Source organism: Photinus pyralis, unplaced genomic scaffold (assembly GCF_008802855.1).
Source record: "Photinus pyralis isolate 1611_PpyrPB1 unplaced genomic scaffold, Ppyr1.3 Ppyr1.4_LG1, whole genome shotgun sequence".
In the NCBI taxonomy this organism is placed as follows: domain Eukaryota; kingdom Metazoa; phylum Arthropoda; class Insecta; order Coleoptera; family Lampyridae; genus Photinus; species Photinus pyralis.
The window spans coordinates 54,707,849-54,725,192 of NW_022170249.1; the positions used below are offsets into that span (position 1 = coordinate 54,707,849).

General features: G+C 37.1%; 1 protein-coding gene across 1 annotated transcript; it reads right to left on the reverse strand.

Moving 5' to 3' along the window:
• Positions 1–5,875: 5,875 nt before the first annotated feature.
• LOC116160252 lies at positions 5,876–12,678 on the reverse strand. Its single transcript, XM_031473747.1, has 6 exons — positions 12,587–12,678; positions 9,700–9,810; positions 9,065–9,187; positions 7,278–8,884; positions 6,299–6,753; positions 5,876–6,253 (listed from the first exon to the last, which is right to left on the reverse strand). Exons 4-6 carry the CDS (start codon positions 8,744–8,746, stop codon positions 6,057–6,059), a joined length of 2,121 nt encoding a protein of 706 aa, XP_031329607.1. The 5' UTR covers positions 8,747–8,884; positions 9,065–9,187; positions 9,700–9,810; positions 12,587–12,678; the 3' UTR covers positions 5,876–6,056.
• Between the last annotated feature and the right edge of the window lie 4,666 nt (positions 12,679–17,344).

A 17,344-nucleotide genomic window follows, 5' to 3' on the forward strand; every position in this document is an offset into this window, starting at 1 on the left:
TTGCTCGCGGTTGCGGGAGTGCATTTCCGGCATTGACTGCGGATGACTCCCGGTTCGCCGCATCCGTAGCAGGAGATGCCTGAGCTACGTGGTGGCGCTGTGGTGCTCGGTAGTGTGGTGGTCGTGGATACGGTCTTTAGAGTTTCTGTTGGTTTTGCCACTTCACGTTTCCGCTTACGGCACTCGTCTCGAGTGTGACCTGGGAACTGGCAAAAGATGCAACGGGTGTTTCGCTTCTCGAGGGTGGGTTTCCAACTACCGGGCTCTGTCCGGATGCATTCCTCCATCTTCCGGATCTCTTTGGTGAGATCCTTGAACGTGGTCACCTTGGTGCGTGGTACTGCCTCCTGGATGCGTTGGTGCAGCAGGCCGTATACCATACTCACTTGAAACGTTTCGGGTGGTCGTTGGTCTTGAGGTATCTTCGCGATCAGGGCGCGTTTCCCACTGATAAAAAGTTCCGTTGGCTCCTTCTCCCCCTGCTCCGTCGCGAAAAATTTTCATAGGAGCCTGTGGGTTGAGATGGTAGGACCGAAGTTTTCCTTTAATAAGGTGATGGCATCCTCCCATGACGTGATTGTGTCCTTCACGCCTTGCCACCAGGTGCCTGCTTCGCCTTGTAGCAGCATCGCCAATCCTTTGAGGGCGTTGTCTTCCGAGACACTCTCGCAATTCTTGTACACGGTCACCGCGTCGAGGAAGGCGTATATGTCTTCTGTGCCGCCGTTGAATTTGACTGGGCACTTGGAGAACGAACCTCTTGGTGCCTTCCTTGTAGTCCCCTTTAGCCGTTCGACTAGGACTTCCAGCTGGTCCATTGTGAGGGTGACGGGTGGCTAAGTGTTGGCCATGATCTTCGTTTGGGATCTTGTAGATGGCGAAATCTTGAAGCCTTGTAGTTGGGCGCCAGTTGTTGGTATAGCTTGCGTAAATGTTTATTGGTTGCCACACAATTATAATAACTATGTACAATCCTAATAACTACATATACAGGGTGGTGACTTGCGTAACGCATCATAGGGATTTCAATGTAAAATTCACAACATGTGATTATTGGCTCCCCAAATTATTTTAGAACAAAAATGTATTAAGGTTTTTTGTAGGAAAAAAATTTTTACGTCAATCAACCGTATTCGTTTTCAATTTTTTTCATATAAAGACGGAAAATTGGAAAAATAAGAACCCACATCTTTTTCAATAATCTGCGATGCCATGGAATTTTCTAAAACAAATAGATATCCAGTTATCAATTAGCAGAAGTTCGAAATGGATTTTATAATCGACTTGGTTACTGTCTTGCAGTTAATGGTGACTTATTCCAACATTTATTGTTTTTAGTAATTTGGTCTTTCTTTATGTTGAATTCGCTGTTCTAAATATAATACTTTTTGATAGAATTTGATTTGTTTTATAGTAGACATTCCATGGCATGACGGATATTGGCGTAGTTTTTGTATTATAAAATTCCATGGCATCACAGATTATTGAAAAAGATGGGGGTTTTATTTTTCCAATTTTCCGTTTTCATTATGCAAAAAACTGAAAACTAATACAGTTGATTGACGTAAAAAAATGTTTTCAACAAAAAACCTTAATACCTTTTTTCTCTAAAATAATTTGGGGAGCCAATAATCGCATGTTATGAATTTTACATTGAAATCCCTATGATGCGTTACGCAAGTCACCACCCTGTATACACACTAAACCTATTAAATGTTCGTGGGGGTACTTCACGTATTCGCACAAGTACGAGGTCAACGAAGATCAACTTAAACGCGTATTGCACACCGTCCCAGTAACTCTGTTCTAACGAGGCGCTTAAATGCAGAGCACTGGAGTTGATTGCTCTTACGGAAAAAAAAAAAGGAAAAGGTCGTCGTGTTTCATTCCTCCGACATCCCTGACTACAGAGACGCCGGCTTGCCAGAGCCTCTTCAGCCAGAGAACGGGAATGTAAGGATAGGTAAAGTTAGGGATGGGAACGGAAGGAACGGAGTTAGGGTGCTGAGGGGGAGAGTACTGCTCCAGCATTCGCCTCGTAGATTTCAACATAATGCTAGCATTATGCGAAGCTACGTATAGACAGAGCAGTCGGCAGCGGGATTCGAACCCACGACCTCCCGAATAGCATCGGTGAGCGCAACCACTGCGCATTTAAAAACTAGGGAAATTTCGTGCAAATTAAATCGGTATTAACAACTTCATTGAGTAAACCAGGACTAGATTTATGTTTATGAATCTCAAATATTTCAAGGATATGGAAGGACCCTTTAGAGGCAAGATGAAGGATTTCCAAGTCAGACTCTATAAGAAAATTGTGAGGTGTAATGAGCAAATGCTCCTCCTTTGTGGAACATTTATTATAATTCGTAAGTAAATATTTAAAATTATTACATCTTTAGACCTCTGGCCAGCCGCATTGAGCTTCCCGAAGGCAAGACCGAAAACCCAGCTTACAAAGTTCTACCACATTAGATAAATATGAATTATATAATGTTGGCAAAAGTGAAATATTTCTTAAGCTGACGCTACACCGCAATAAATGGTAGCTTAGTTAAAGAACCGTTTACGTTAAGCTTAGGTGTTAAACTTTATAACCTGCAGTTTTAACTTAAACTTGAGTTTGACCCGAATTTCAACATGAACGAGTTCGAGTAGATGTATTTACTGCAAGACAACTCGCATCGGTAGTTTAACTATCACAAAACGTCCACATTCGAATTTTGTTAATAACATAACAACCCCTTAATACCACTGCACGTTTGATTGCTAAACATGATACGCGACAAGATACTATCACGCCTGCTAAGATTCTGTGCTCTCAAAGGGGTTTAACAGCCTTCATTAATTAACTTGAAATACGTCGATGACACATATAATTATAATTGTGGGTTATGTCATTGTTGTAAGCTACGATTATGGAAGCATGTGACGGCAATGGTTTTTGACACTGGAATTAATTTTACTGCATAATTACGTATGTCTACTTAATCCAATAATTATTGTGGTAATGAAGTGTGCCATCTAAAGCGAAAATCTTATTAATTACAGCCTGAAATCCGCTTACAAAGGAGCTCATTGTTTTCCCTTAGATTTGGAATACAAATTGATTTTAAAAAGGTAAACCTAATTAAAATTGTACTTTGGACAGTTACTTTTTTGAAGATGCTAACCACATCTGCTTACCCCGAGGGATTTAATGTAAACGCCGCCAGTCGGAAAAGTTTCCATTTTTCTTTCATTAGTATCCGAGGTAATTGCATCAAGTTTAAATTGGTTTCGTTTGCATATTACATTAACTTATTAAAGAACTTGTCAGTAATATTCCAAAACTAAAAACTCATCTCATTATGTACGAGTGTATACTGGGAGCTTGTAAAATTGGATTCCTTTATATTTAAATTAGAATCGAAGAGATAGAGAAACTCCACTACTGAGTTTTCGAACATAATTGCATACCGCATTATTTATTATCTAATATTTTTCGCTATCGTTTGCAACTAATAGCATGTTTCTATAGTACAGTAACGTAAATTGAAAACGTGATTAATTTATATAAAATTAATGGCTATGAACATACTTGTAAAGTAAAACTTAAACACATTTATAATACGGGCTCATATCGTTATCACTTTGGCATTGATGTTAAAACTAAAGCACAATTTAATTTTCTATATGGCGCAATCATATGGTACTCGATTTATCAAAATCAGTCTATTTCAATCGAATCGAAGTACAGAGGAAACTTTTGAAGTACTTATGGTATAAAATCTCTGGAACATATCCTCCCCAAGAAAATGACCATTATACGTTATTACACGCATTGAGAGTTCAGTCTTGCTCAATTAGAAGAGTTTGCACATCCCTTAAATTTCTTCACCGTTTACTTAATAATAAACTTGATTGTCCTCCTTTATTAGAACAGATCAAATTCCACGTTTGCACACCCGGAACCCTCTGACTAGAAAGGGTTTGGGTGGGAATCAACCCGTTCCGCCTAAGGAAAAGGATGGAGGTGTTGGGGCATTCATGAGGAGTCCACGAGCTGCGGCAAGGACCTACGGAAATGATGTTTCAATTGTGGGCAAGAGGGACAATATAAAGAGAAATGTCAAAACCCTAAGAGGTGCGGGGTATGCAAAGAGGAGGGACATGCCCCGTGGACCATGGCGTTTCCAAAATTTAAGGAGGCAATTAGGAAGACCAAAAGTGGACGGGGCCAAAATAAGGCTAGTGGGCCGACAAATAAAGTGATAATTGATAAGCTTTGATAAATGTTACTTACTCGAACTGCGTTATATATCTATGTTTCTTTTAATCCTGTGTCGACCTTCTTATGTAAGTGTTATTCACTTTACTATACAAAGTTTTTAATGTGTTTTAAGTGTTATGTACAACTGTTTTTGAAGAATGGCCTTGGATGCTGAAGATTGCTTTGAAATGGATACTACAAAAGGGTACCAATATAAACCTACGGAAGTAAACATTTCCGATTTGGGAGTGAGATTTTTGTCTCACTAAATTAATGGGGAAAAAAATGTTGCGTTTCTATGTTGCCGAAACAACTGCCCTAAATCCTTTAAATGTTCGATACCCATTTCGGCTCCAAACGGTGAACGACACTTCCACCAGGAGGTCGGGCTTGACACTTTTTTTGGGAAGGCGATATATATATATATACGTGCTCCTCGCACCATGCCAAGCCCGCTACATATGGCAGGCAACTCCACGCCCTGCCTTTTTGTTGATCGTACCGTTTTATTTATTGTATATATTCTATAATAAATAACATACTAGTAGGAGCACCCTTAGAGGGGTAAGAATTTTTAACATACTTCATATGCTTTGTCTTTATATCTATACCACGACCATTACAGTAGTCAGACTTGTCAGTCCCGTTTGTGTATGTTGTATATGTGTAGTCTACTATATCAAGCCCTGCGCTGTTGCCGAGGTTCTGTCATTATTCATCTCCTTTTTAGCGTATTTTCTTCAAAGTCACACGTACAACTTCTACAATACTAAACCGATTTCGCCGATATGGGACTCATGTGAAAGGACTTGGTGCAAAATTCCCGTGCATACCCATATTTTACAATTTTTCATATGTAGGTATTTAAAAAAAAAAAGTAAAACTAATATCGATTTTAAAATGTGGATATTAAGCATTCGCAGAGTCTAAAATTAGGTTACCACATTCAAAAATTAAAAAATATTTTGAAGTTATGTTGCTTCGCTTGATATTTACTGTGCTCTCCGTAATATTTCTAGGTTTTTTTTATAACCGTTTACTCAACAAATATTTAAAGGTAAGTACAGGAGTGATTCATGTTTCAGCCTTGCGTTTTTAAAGTTTTCAGAAATTCATTTTTTTATCTAAAATCTAGGTAAATACCTATACGCACTTACGAAAAAGATGAGATAATATTTTATACCAAATGATTCGAGTTCGAAGGTAAGTACAGGAGTGATTTATTTTTCAGCCTTTCGTTTTTCATATTTTCAGAAATTAAATTTTTTATCTAAAATCTAGGTAAATACTTATACGCACTTACTAAAAAGATGGGATATTTTATACCAAATGACTTGAGTTCGAAGGTATGTACAGGAGTGATTTATTTTTCAGCCTTTCGTTTTTCATGTTTTCAGATTCTATTTTTATCTAAAATCTAGGTAAATACCTATATGGACTTACGAAAAAGATGGAATAGCATTTTATACCAAATGACTCGAGATAAATAGCTAAGGATCCTTACAATTAATTTTAATGTTTGTTTACTCATAGTTTTAGGTAACTACATGCGCACAGGGAGAAAGTGGAAAGCCATTTTACCTACGGGCGATCAGATAGGTAAGTATACGCGCTACTTTTATTTTAACGTTTAATTATTGAGCTTCTTTTAGGGAAATGAGGCTTAAACAAGAAAAGCGGCGGAGAGTGCATGAAGAAGTTTAATTTTTTAGAAATATGTGCATAAAATAAAAAATACAATTCTGTTTTTGTAAAAAAAGAAACTGTAAAGGTAAACAATAAATGTATAATATGAGTGTTATGTTTAATTTTTTCTAAATGAATTGTAAACGAACGTTTTTACTCTAACCCAATCCTTATCGATAAGAACATTAGCATTTTGTTTAAGAAATTCAGTACATTCTCCTTTTTTTGGAGTTATTTTACGTTTTATGTGATTAGAGAAATGTTTTAAAACTAGCTTTTTCTCTATTTCTGACCAACGTTTACGATCCGATACTCCTAAAAGAAAATATGTAAGTGAAAATAAAACGGCGATGAATATACCTTTCGATTTCTTCGAAGGCCTTTCTGACAACTGGTTGTCCTCTACAATCCCAGCTTGTGACGGTTCTTCCGTTTGTAAGTTCATTTCAGTTTGGACACCTAAAGGTAGGTTTTCTTCACTCCATGATGCGTGGGAGAGGATTGGTTCGGTATCAGCAACTTGTTCATCAAAATTAGAAGCTTGTTCGATAGCTGTTCTCTTATCCGTTATATCTAAGGGTAAATTCTCTTCGGTATTTAAAGGCATATCAATTCCGACAGAAATTGTGTTGATAACTCGTTGTGATAATGGCAGATCATCAGTTCCGTCGTCTTCTGCTTCTGAACTATAGTACACATCGGTATTTATATTAATATCTTCCAATCGCTTCCCCTTGAACTCCTTTCCTCTGCCTTTTTCCAGAAGTAGCAAAATTTTTGCAACCTTTGCCGTTTGATATATATCCTGAGGTAACCTAAACAAGCACGTTTAAAACATTACGGAAAACTAAATCGTTGCCCAATCATTTCCATCAAACGCTAATGGTACACCATTTACTTCCGATTTGATTGTAAGATGTTTATAGGATCAAGGGTTATTTACTGTTGAACCTATAAACGAAATCAAACTTCGAAATCAATTTGCAGGCACCAAATGTTTTTGAGACGTTTGATGAAAGTATACAGTGCGTCCACGAATGGAGGTGCTCAAGAGCAGAAACCTTTCGTATTTTTATTTTGAGCGAAAAATGTCATTGTTGATAGAAAGTGTTGCTTGTAAACATAGGAATTAACTCAAAATATAAAATAAATGACGTGCTTTGCTAAAAATAAAAATATAAATGGTTTCTCTTTTTTGCCCCCCCCCCCCTTCGTCCCACCAAATTCGTGGACACACTTTCTATTGAGAGTGAAATTGACTGTGTGACTCATCTGCCATCATTAAATTCGATTCCAGATTTGCCACAAGTTTCATTTTTACATTGAATGAGACAGTTACCTGTAGAACTCTGCGTGAGTTTTTTGGGTGTGGCCCATAAATTTTGCAATTTGCTCTACTTCATCGCTATCCATATTTAACAATTGAAGAGTTGTCGCAATATGCTTCCGAAATTTCGTAGAGGTTAATAATTCTGGATGTTTCGCTCCACAGTCTTTTGCCAAATTTCGTAAAACATTAACCCCCGACATCCACCTATCCTTTGATTGTGGATTGGCGAATAAATACGGATTAGTATGTGGAACAATACTAGTTTCTTTTCTTATCGTTAGCAACAACTCTATATATTTTTGCATTTGTTTTGAAAATAGGACGGGCACAGGTTTAGATCCTTTACCGCCTGTAACCACTCTTTTAAATTTTTTGTAAATCACTTTTTCAACGTCTGATAATGATTCTACAAAACTTTCATTGTTTGTAGTGTTACAGTTGCTGTTGTATGTATCAATCTTTAAATATTGCACATCCCCGATGCGCTTACGATTGAAGATAACAGTTTGTGCCAAAACACACTGTGTTAAAGTTCTGTAACTGGATACGTGGTCCTTCATTTCTTTTAATTTTGTAAACGCTTCACTTGCCCGTGTGGTTAAAAATTGCTGGAATAATTGTATGTCGCTTGTTAGAGGTAGTCTGATTGGCTTTTGCCACTGTTTTTCTTGCAGAGACTTTAACGCTAAGCTTGAAAGTTCACTACACCAATGGGATTCTATTAATTTTTTAAGATCTTTTATCTCGGCTTTTTTCTCTTGCCGGTTGCTCCACGTAATATGATTAACTTGTCGGTTTTCTAAAACTATTTTGAAGGCAACATCGCAAAGGATCTTTAAAGAGGTACCCATGTGTAACGCAAGGGATGGCGATTGGAAACTTTTGTTTGTTTCGTTATAACCACTAATCTTTTTTGTTGCAGCTACGAAAAATTCAAACATATTCGGTTTTAAATAACTAAACAGGGATTCCAATCGTGGATTAAACTCTTTTAAAGCCAACAGTAATCGCCCCATCTCCCGGATTTTGTTAGATACTACTACAGCGATTTGTTGTCTTTTGTGCTTGCTTATTAAATGCTCTCCGTAAAGTATAATTAAGGGATCGCTTTTAGCTGTATGGCTTATTTCATCCGGTTTCATAACAGAAAAAACTTCTTCCCTTATACGTAAAGATTTCAGAAGCTTGTCATTTTTTAGTTTAACCAAAGCTGAGAAGGATTGCGATTCTGCTAACCAACTTTTAGGTTTTCCTTGGTCGACAGGTCTACGCGTACATCTTTTTACATGTTTATATAATGAATTTTTTGCGTAATATCCTAAGCAATGTACACATACAAAATACTTCGTCGCAGTATCTTTTGAAGATTTTACTGGGTTTAATTTATCCTTTTCCGTTTTCAAATGAAAGTAGCCTTGCTTTCGTAAGGCTGTAACAATGCTTCGACGTTCCTTACTTTTGGGTTTTAACTTAGCCATTAGTTGAACTTGTTGGTGATCTTTATGGTGTCGCAATAAGTGGCGAGAGAAATGTGTGTCAACATCCTTATAGCAAATTGGACAAAGTGTAGCTCGCTCTTGAGTAGGTGCCGATTTTACGTAACGGTTTTCTTTGTCCTAAAACCACGTACTAACTTTAATAAATCTGAGTTCTAAAACTGATTGGGTGTAAAGAGGTAAGTATTGACTTTTGGAAATTCACTCCTATAAATAGTTAAGAGAAGGAATTTTTGAAGTCAAGAATTTTGTGTAGTAAAGGTCTTATGGTTTAGATATAAATTATGAGATATCAATTACCGGATGCTCAAGAACCGGTTCTGGAACGCCTTGAGTTGACTGATGAGAAACCAAATTGTCCAAATATCGTGTCACTTTTGAGGTGCATGGTTCCGCGGGTTCGTCTAATATTGCGGTAATTGGCTAAAAGCGTAATAACATAAGTACAACAATTCTGAAAGGTGAATTTCAAAATATTAGAAAAATAACATCTTTAGTTTTGTCACTAATGTGTGCATGTGCATGGTATACGGTAGACAACCCCTTGTAACGTTTCTACAAAGAAATGAGTCTCAACCTTTTTATATTTCATAAAGTTTCCGGTACCGAAGTAATTACGCATATCGCAAGTTGTTCAAGAAAGATTAGGTTTTGGATCCTAAAGACCTAGGTTCTTATATATATTATAGATTTTTGTAGGTTTGTAATTCAAAACTAATAGAAGTATTTACACGTATCCCGATCTGCGCAATTGTTTCGGCATCTTGTGGAAATTGGGGAATGGCATCGGAATGTAACATAATAAATACCACTTTAAAGCACTTAGGCGTGTTAGTGTGTAGTATACGCGCGCGTGGAATATAGAACTGATTTCTAGCAATTGGTACACTCTGTGCACCTGCACATACAAAGTTAACAGTGGTGTAAATACGTACCGCACAAACACTCAGGCACGAAGATAAAGATCCTGCGGTGCTTTCACTTAACGAAGATTTTGAGAGCGATGGAACATATTCTGACGCCGATTCACTAAAGGGTTCCCGTTCCTTAAAATAGACCATAAAAAATTATTATTATTAAAATCTAATGATTGCAGGTAAGTATCCATATAGTTGGAAAAACTCAAGAGTGTAACTTGATGGATAAAATGAACTCTAAACCTTCCCCATACTTCATTTTATTTAACAGATCATTTAAAAATTATTTAAATGAGCAGTTTTGAGTTTCTACAAAAGTTATTATCAAGCTGGAAAATTGAAACACTGACTAATTGACCTTAACATTAGAGTACATACCTTAAACAACTTATGAGAACATTAAATAACGAACAGACTAGTGGGTTACAATTTAAAATTTTTTGGAATCAGTATGAGGAAAGGAGGAAAGGTAGTGAGAATTTTTCTCATACTGGTTTCAAAAAATGTAATTTTAAATTGTAACCCACTAGTCTGTTCGTTATTTGATGTTTTCATACGTTGTTTAAGGTATGTACTCTAAAGGTCAATTAGTCAGTGTTTCAATATTCCAGCTTGATAATGACTTTTGTCGAAACTATAGTCGCTGCTCATTTCAATAATTTTTAAATGACCTATTAAATAAAACGGTTGAGAGTTTATTTTATCCATCAAATTAAAATCTAATTTTAGTTACTTTGCCAAAGAATGTTGACTAATAAAAACGAAGTATAAAAAACTACTTGAAAGAATTATTTTTCCGTGCAAATGATTCTTTGCTGCTAGGTAGTGAAAACTATTAAAAACACGCAGCACCACAAGTAAACTACATACTTCCGACGCTCCGTTCGCTAGTAAATAGTGTCGGAAGTTTTAAATCCACCATCAGTAAGATCTTGTCGGAGGCTACCACATTCCCTTTGTCATTACCTATTTCCGAAGTCACTTTCACCCGCAATTCGCGTTTGAAATGTTGGCCCCACCATCAGTAAGATCTTGTCGGAGGCTACCACATTTTCTTTGTTGGTACCCACGTCCCTTTCACCTGCAAGTCACTTTTGAAATTTTGACCCCACCATTAGTAAGATCTTGTCGGATAGTAGCACATTTTCTTTATCGGTACCCACTTCCGACGTCCCGTTCACCCGCAATTCGCGTTTGTAGTTTTGACCCCATCAGTAAGATCTTGTCGGAGACTACCACATTCTCTTTGTCGGTACCCATTTCCGACGTCACTTTTACCCGCAACTCGCATTTGAAGTTTTGACCCCACCAGCAGTAAGATCTCGTCGGAGGCTACCATATTCCCTTTGTCATTACCTATTTCCGAAGTCACTTTCACCCGCAATTCGCGTTTGAAATGTTGGCCCCACCATCAGTAAGATCTTGTCGGAGGCTACCACATTTTCTTTGTTGGTACCCACTTCCCACGTTCCTTGCACCTACGATTCAAGTTGAAATTTGGTCCCCACCATCACTAACACCTTATCGGAAGCTACCACAGTCCCTTACCCGGTACCCATTTCCGACGCTACTTTCACCCGCAGTTTGCGTTTGAAGTTTGACCTCACCATCCGTAAGACCTTGTAGGAGGCTACCACATTCCCTTTGTTGGTAGGTATCCACTTCCCAAGTCCCGTTCACCCTCAATTCGCGTTTTAAGTTTTAGCCCTACCATCTAAGAGATCTCGTCGAGGATCTCGAGTTTGTCTTTATCGGTACCCACTTCCGACGTTCCGTTCACCCACAAATCGCATTTGAAGTATTGGCTTTCACCTTCAATTCGCGTTTTAAGTTTTAGCCCTACCACCTAAGAGATCTCGTCGAAGACCTCCAGTTTGTCTTTGTCGGTACCCAGTTCCGACGCCCCGTTCGCCCTCAATTTGCGTTTGTAGTTTTAACCTCACCATCAGTAAGATCTTGTCGGAAACTACCACATTCTCTTTGTCGGTACCCATTTCCGACGTCACTTTTACCCGCAATTCACATTTGAAGTTTTGACTCAACCAGCAGTAAGATTTTGTCGGAGGCTATCACATTCCCTTTGCCGGTATCCATTTCCGACGTCACTAATACCCGCAATTCGCAATTAAAGTTTTGACCCCGCCACGAGTAAGATCTTATCGGAGGCTGCCACTTTCCCTTTGTTGGTACCCACTTCCCACGCCCCTTTCACCTGCAATTCGCGTCTGAAGTGTTGACCCCACCATCAGTAAGATCTTGTCAAAGCTACCACATTTTCTTTGTCAGTACCCACTTTTGACGCCGCCACAGAGTTGTTTGAATGCGCCATTTTGGTGGATTTAGCTGAAATCTGTCCACAACATAGTAGTCAATTTTTGGGACACTTCTCATAGCACAAGAAGGAGAGAGACTTTAAACCCCGTAACCAAATTCACAGCGGGAGGTAACCTTTGAGCGCCTGAAATCGACTTCTTTAAGACTCGCGCCTTGCAAAAGATGGTTCATTTTGCCCCTAACAAAAAAGATAAAATTCTGCCACACAAGAGTTGTTGCGCGATTTTTCCAACCACATACCAAGTTGAAAACAATTAATTTCACCAAAACTGTAGAAGATAGGATAAAACAGAAAAATCACCACGTTAATAAATCACGCTCGGGGATACACCCTGTAGGCCCATCCCTAATGTGGTTAATTACACAGCCCGGTAGGTACACGTACGTCGTACACTCTTCGCCTTTCTACAAGCGTTCTTTTTGCTGCCAGCCGGCCAAAGTGAAATGAAATGTTACCTGCACTTAGAAATAGTGTCAACCACAAACACTATTTGACTAAAATTAAATTGAAATGTGGAATTAGGTACCTCTTTTTTTTCAGGAAATAAAAAAAATAAAATCGAATGCTTACGCTAGAAGGAAAAGACGCAGTCTCAGGTACTATACTTGATACTGATGACGCACCTGCAGATTCTTCTGGCCGCGTTATCTTATCAGGTCTCTCTAAATGCATTATGTAAGAACTAAGTATGGCTTGGTATGGCGGTCTCGGGCATGGTATATCTGCCCTATATTGCATTTTGGGCATAGGATATGGGGGTTATATGTATATATATATATATATATATATATATATATATATATATATATATATATGCGCATTGGATCGTAGGCCATAAAAACCGCACACAAAACTCCACAACAAAAACGTACCTAGCTCTTTACCTTTATTATCACGGCACAAAACTTCTCCCCAGCACGGGGAATTAAATAGGTGGGAATTAATTCCGTGTTACTTAACTCCGAGTTAATTTGGGATCGTTAATTTAAATTTAACTCATTTCTTATTTTGATGATTACTTGATTAATATGCTGTTGCTATATGGCAACCTACAAAATGTAGATTGTAGATAGTCCCGCTATATAAATTTGTAATTGCTCTCTCTCCCCCGTCTTTCGCCCACTTCCCTCCCTCCTTCAGAAATAAATAAAAACGTTGCACTGATAATATCCGGCAATATACAGAATAAGTCAATGCTATACTACTTTGACTTTGTCGCGCGTTACGATAGCAGTACTGCTTAAAATACATTTTTAGAACTCGCAGTTAAAGTTTTTATTGATATGAGTAGAGTTGGTAAAGTTTGAATTTAAATCAAGTGTTATTCGTTTCCTATTCCCAAAGTTTGTTTTTCGGTAAGCTTTGAAGATTTAAATTACAATAAATATATAAATTAACTTAAATGATTTAAATTACGCATTGGATGCCGAATAATATTGTGTAAGCCTTTGACTTATGATAACCAAAGCAATTACTGTTCGCTTAAGTTCTATCTTCATAAAGTGGAGATCGTTAAATGTTGACATATTTCCTAAGATCACGAGCCTATAAAATACTGCTGGGTAAAAGACGATTTACACAATCCTCCCACAGTTTTGTTCCGAGTTTCAACAGTTTTATTTGAGATTTCTTTACTAGGAGAATAACATCAACTTGACATAAAAATATTCTAACTCAAAGTTAAGATATTTAAATTATGCAGTTCAATCGCTGTTACATAATGTATGAGATACCCTCATAAATTTATGTCTTCGCATCAAAAATCAGAACAGAACTCTTAAAGGAACGATAAAGAGGAGTATCATAAACGACTGGGGTAAATAAATTTCTCTACGTCTACTTTTAATTTAAACCACTGTCGTCGGTTACCTAAACATGAACTTTTTTTACCCAGGAGATGATACTGTTGTATAAAAGATATCTGTGGTGATTGATGAAAATCATAAAATATTAGTAGCGTTTCATCTTCGGTTTGCGAGGCGGTAAGTCTCTGCGTTATTAATCCTTCTAATAGCACAATTAATAATCCATTGTGTAACAAAATGAAAATAAAATATAATCGAGAAGCTTTCAGCGCGCTAATGATAAATTTGCCTTCTTAGGTAGATATAACCACTTGCTCTAAATTAAAACGTATTGTCCTTATTAATAATTAAGTACATATCCTGTCTCCAAAAATTCATCTAGAGATGGTGATAAAACATCTTATCTCTTAATTTTACCTCACATCACCGATGAATTGCACGTTTTCCTATAAGTACAGACGATACCTTTGTGGATCGCTTGTTTGAATTTGCGTTCGACCAAGTCATTATTTTAGTGACTTTTTAATCTAATTTTAGTCTCTAGTCCAGGCGCTGATATAGGTATTGAGCATGCACGGGAAGTCTAACGCGGTTTGACTTTTAATTATTGTTGGGGGCATATAGTAGATGAAAAATATCGATGTCGTTGCATTTCCGCGGTGGGCATAACATGAGGGGGAAGAGGCAAAGTCGCGCGCGTGGCGATTCACTTTATCGCTTCTAACTCAAAGTGGTAATCGTTAGAGCAATGCTTGAAGCGGCTATTTACAGCTACTTATATTGTCTACAAAACAGTCCCCAATGGATAAAAGTCGTACCTCTAACCGTTTTGTTACAAATGAATTATTTCGTAATATATCCAAATCCACTGAAAATCATATTTGCCACATATTTCTTATATCTGTAAGACAATTTTAATAGTGTCGTTTATATGTTATAAGAGTAATTATAAAAGTATATAAATATTGTCATCATATTTTAATTGGAATAATGTAGGAATTAAATTTAAATCTTCAAAAGATTGATCGATCACTAAATATGGTAATAGCCAAACGTTATTCCGCAGAAATTACTTCTTCCATAATGGCATCAGTTTTGGTAATGTCCCCTCGAATTAGTTCCAATATTAAATGTCTACATATCCATCGGGTAGTAATTTTGGTAATCTTCAGAGTGAAGATTCATCAATTTTTTATGTATCTACACCTGGCGTATTCCGAACAATTTATGAACGTAAAGGGTAAAAATGGTACTCATGCAATGATCGCCAGCATTGATGTTATGCAAATCTCGAAGCAGTTCAGCCCTGCAAATGCAAAAACTGCTCCACAAAAACATGTAACTGTTTATCAATTAATTCTTCTTGTTGTTCTTATTGCAAATGTGTTGATAAATGCAGAAACCCATTATAAACTAAAGAGTCTGACGAAGAGAGCGAACGCGAGAAAGATTTGTGGCTGGGTGCCCAAGTACGTGCTGGAAAATTGCAAATTGACTGTATAAAACTATATATATTTATCTAATAATTATTATTAATTATTAAATTTATTTTACACATATAAGAAATGTGCATTAAATATGATTTTCGAACGAATTTAGGTATATTCCAAAATAATTTATTTGTAACAAAACGGTTAGAGGTAAGACTTTTATCCTTCGGGCCTTTTTTGTAGGTAATAGAAGTAGCTGTAAATAGCCGCTTCAAGCATTGCTCCAACTATTACCACTTTGAGTTAGAAGCGATAAAGTGAATCGCCACGCGCGCGACTTTGCCTCCTCTCCCTCATGTGATGCCCATCGCGGAAATGCGACGACATGGATTTCTTTCATCTACTATATGCTCCCAACAATAATCAAAAGTCAAACTGCGTTAGACTTTCAATGTATGCTCAAACTCTTTAGCGCCCGGCCTACTATAGGAGGCATACTACGTGGTTTACAAAATTTAGAAATCGCTATTCCGTATCTTTTTGCAGCAAGTTTTGTCTGTAATGTATACAAACAACCCCTTCAAAACGATTATTCAAATGATGCAGATTTTTTAAGCAAGAAAGCTTACTTAACCCATTATAATCCAGCGTCCTATTTATAGGACAACACACAAACAATTTTTTTAAGAAAAATATTGACCCCATTTTCTACTTCTGTCGATAATTTCGATTTCAACAGGGTTCTAGAAGTGTTCTCTAATTTTTTGAAGTTTGAAGAGGGTCAAGTTAGAGATTTATAATTTCTTGAAAATTCACAATTTTCTTTTGGAATACATTACTTTACATAATATTTGTTTTTGGTTTCCTATTGCAATATTTCTATCATTCAGCTACATAGATACATTCATTGATATATAGTGATTGTAACTATTACCATTTTACCCCTTATTTTGATTACATAACTTCTTTATAACCCTCAAAATTTGACCGTCCTATTTTTAGGACGCTGGTATTTAGAAGTATCGTCCAGCGAATCCCACATTAGTTACCATGCGCATATAATGTATTGTTGGATTCATTGTCAACTTACCATTTACGTTGCTTTCCTTACTGCATACACATCAAAATTGTAGTGGTGTTGTTTATTGTGTGTTTTATATGATACTTGCGTGGTGTAAACAGCAACAATATGGACTATTATAATACGAGGGCTCTAACACTGGCGGAAATTGAAGATATAATAAATGATCCTAATTTTATGGAAGATGTTGAATCTGCTGACATCGTTGTTTTACCACCGGAAACTGATTATCTCACAGACGAAGATGAAGCTGATGATGATATTCTGGGAATTGCTGAAGTGAATGATGTTCCAGGTGAGCTTGAGCTTCAGTACACGACATCACAATCAGAACGAGTTGAGGTAAACGATAGTAATAATACAGAAATACCGGCCAGTCACCCTAAATGCACGTCCACTAAATCGAACAAACGAAAACGGATACTTACCGATGTTTCTCCTACATGGCGTAAAGTGCATCCATCCTACACAAAACTTCCAACCGAAGGTAAAGGGGCTACTGTACGATTTGAGAACATGACAACTAAACTAATTGACAAAACTCCGTGTGAACTGTTTGAAACGATGTTCACTGATGATGTTATAGACTACATAACGAAAGAAACTGTTCGATATGCATCAGCAGTAAAAAATGATACTAAATTCACATTGTCATCAGAAGACATAAAGGCATTTTTAGGAGTATTGTTGTTCTCAGGGTATCACAAGCTGCCATCAGAAAGACATTATTGGAGTGAACAAGAGGACCTTGGTGTAAATATTGTAAAGAATTGTATGTCGCGAAACAAATACCTAAAAATAAAAAGTTATATACATTTCAACGATAACGATCAAGCTAACGTTAACAAATCTGATAAGGGTTTTAAAGTTAGGCCACTTATCATCCAGATGAATGAAAAATTTCAGCAATGGGGTATTTTTGTCAAAGAGTTATCTATCGATGAGATGATCGTGAAATATTTCGGTAAACGTGGATTGAAGCAATTTATACGCGGAAAGCCAATACGATTTG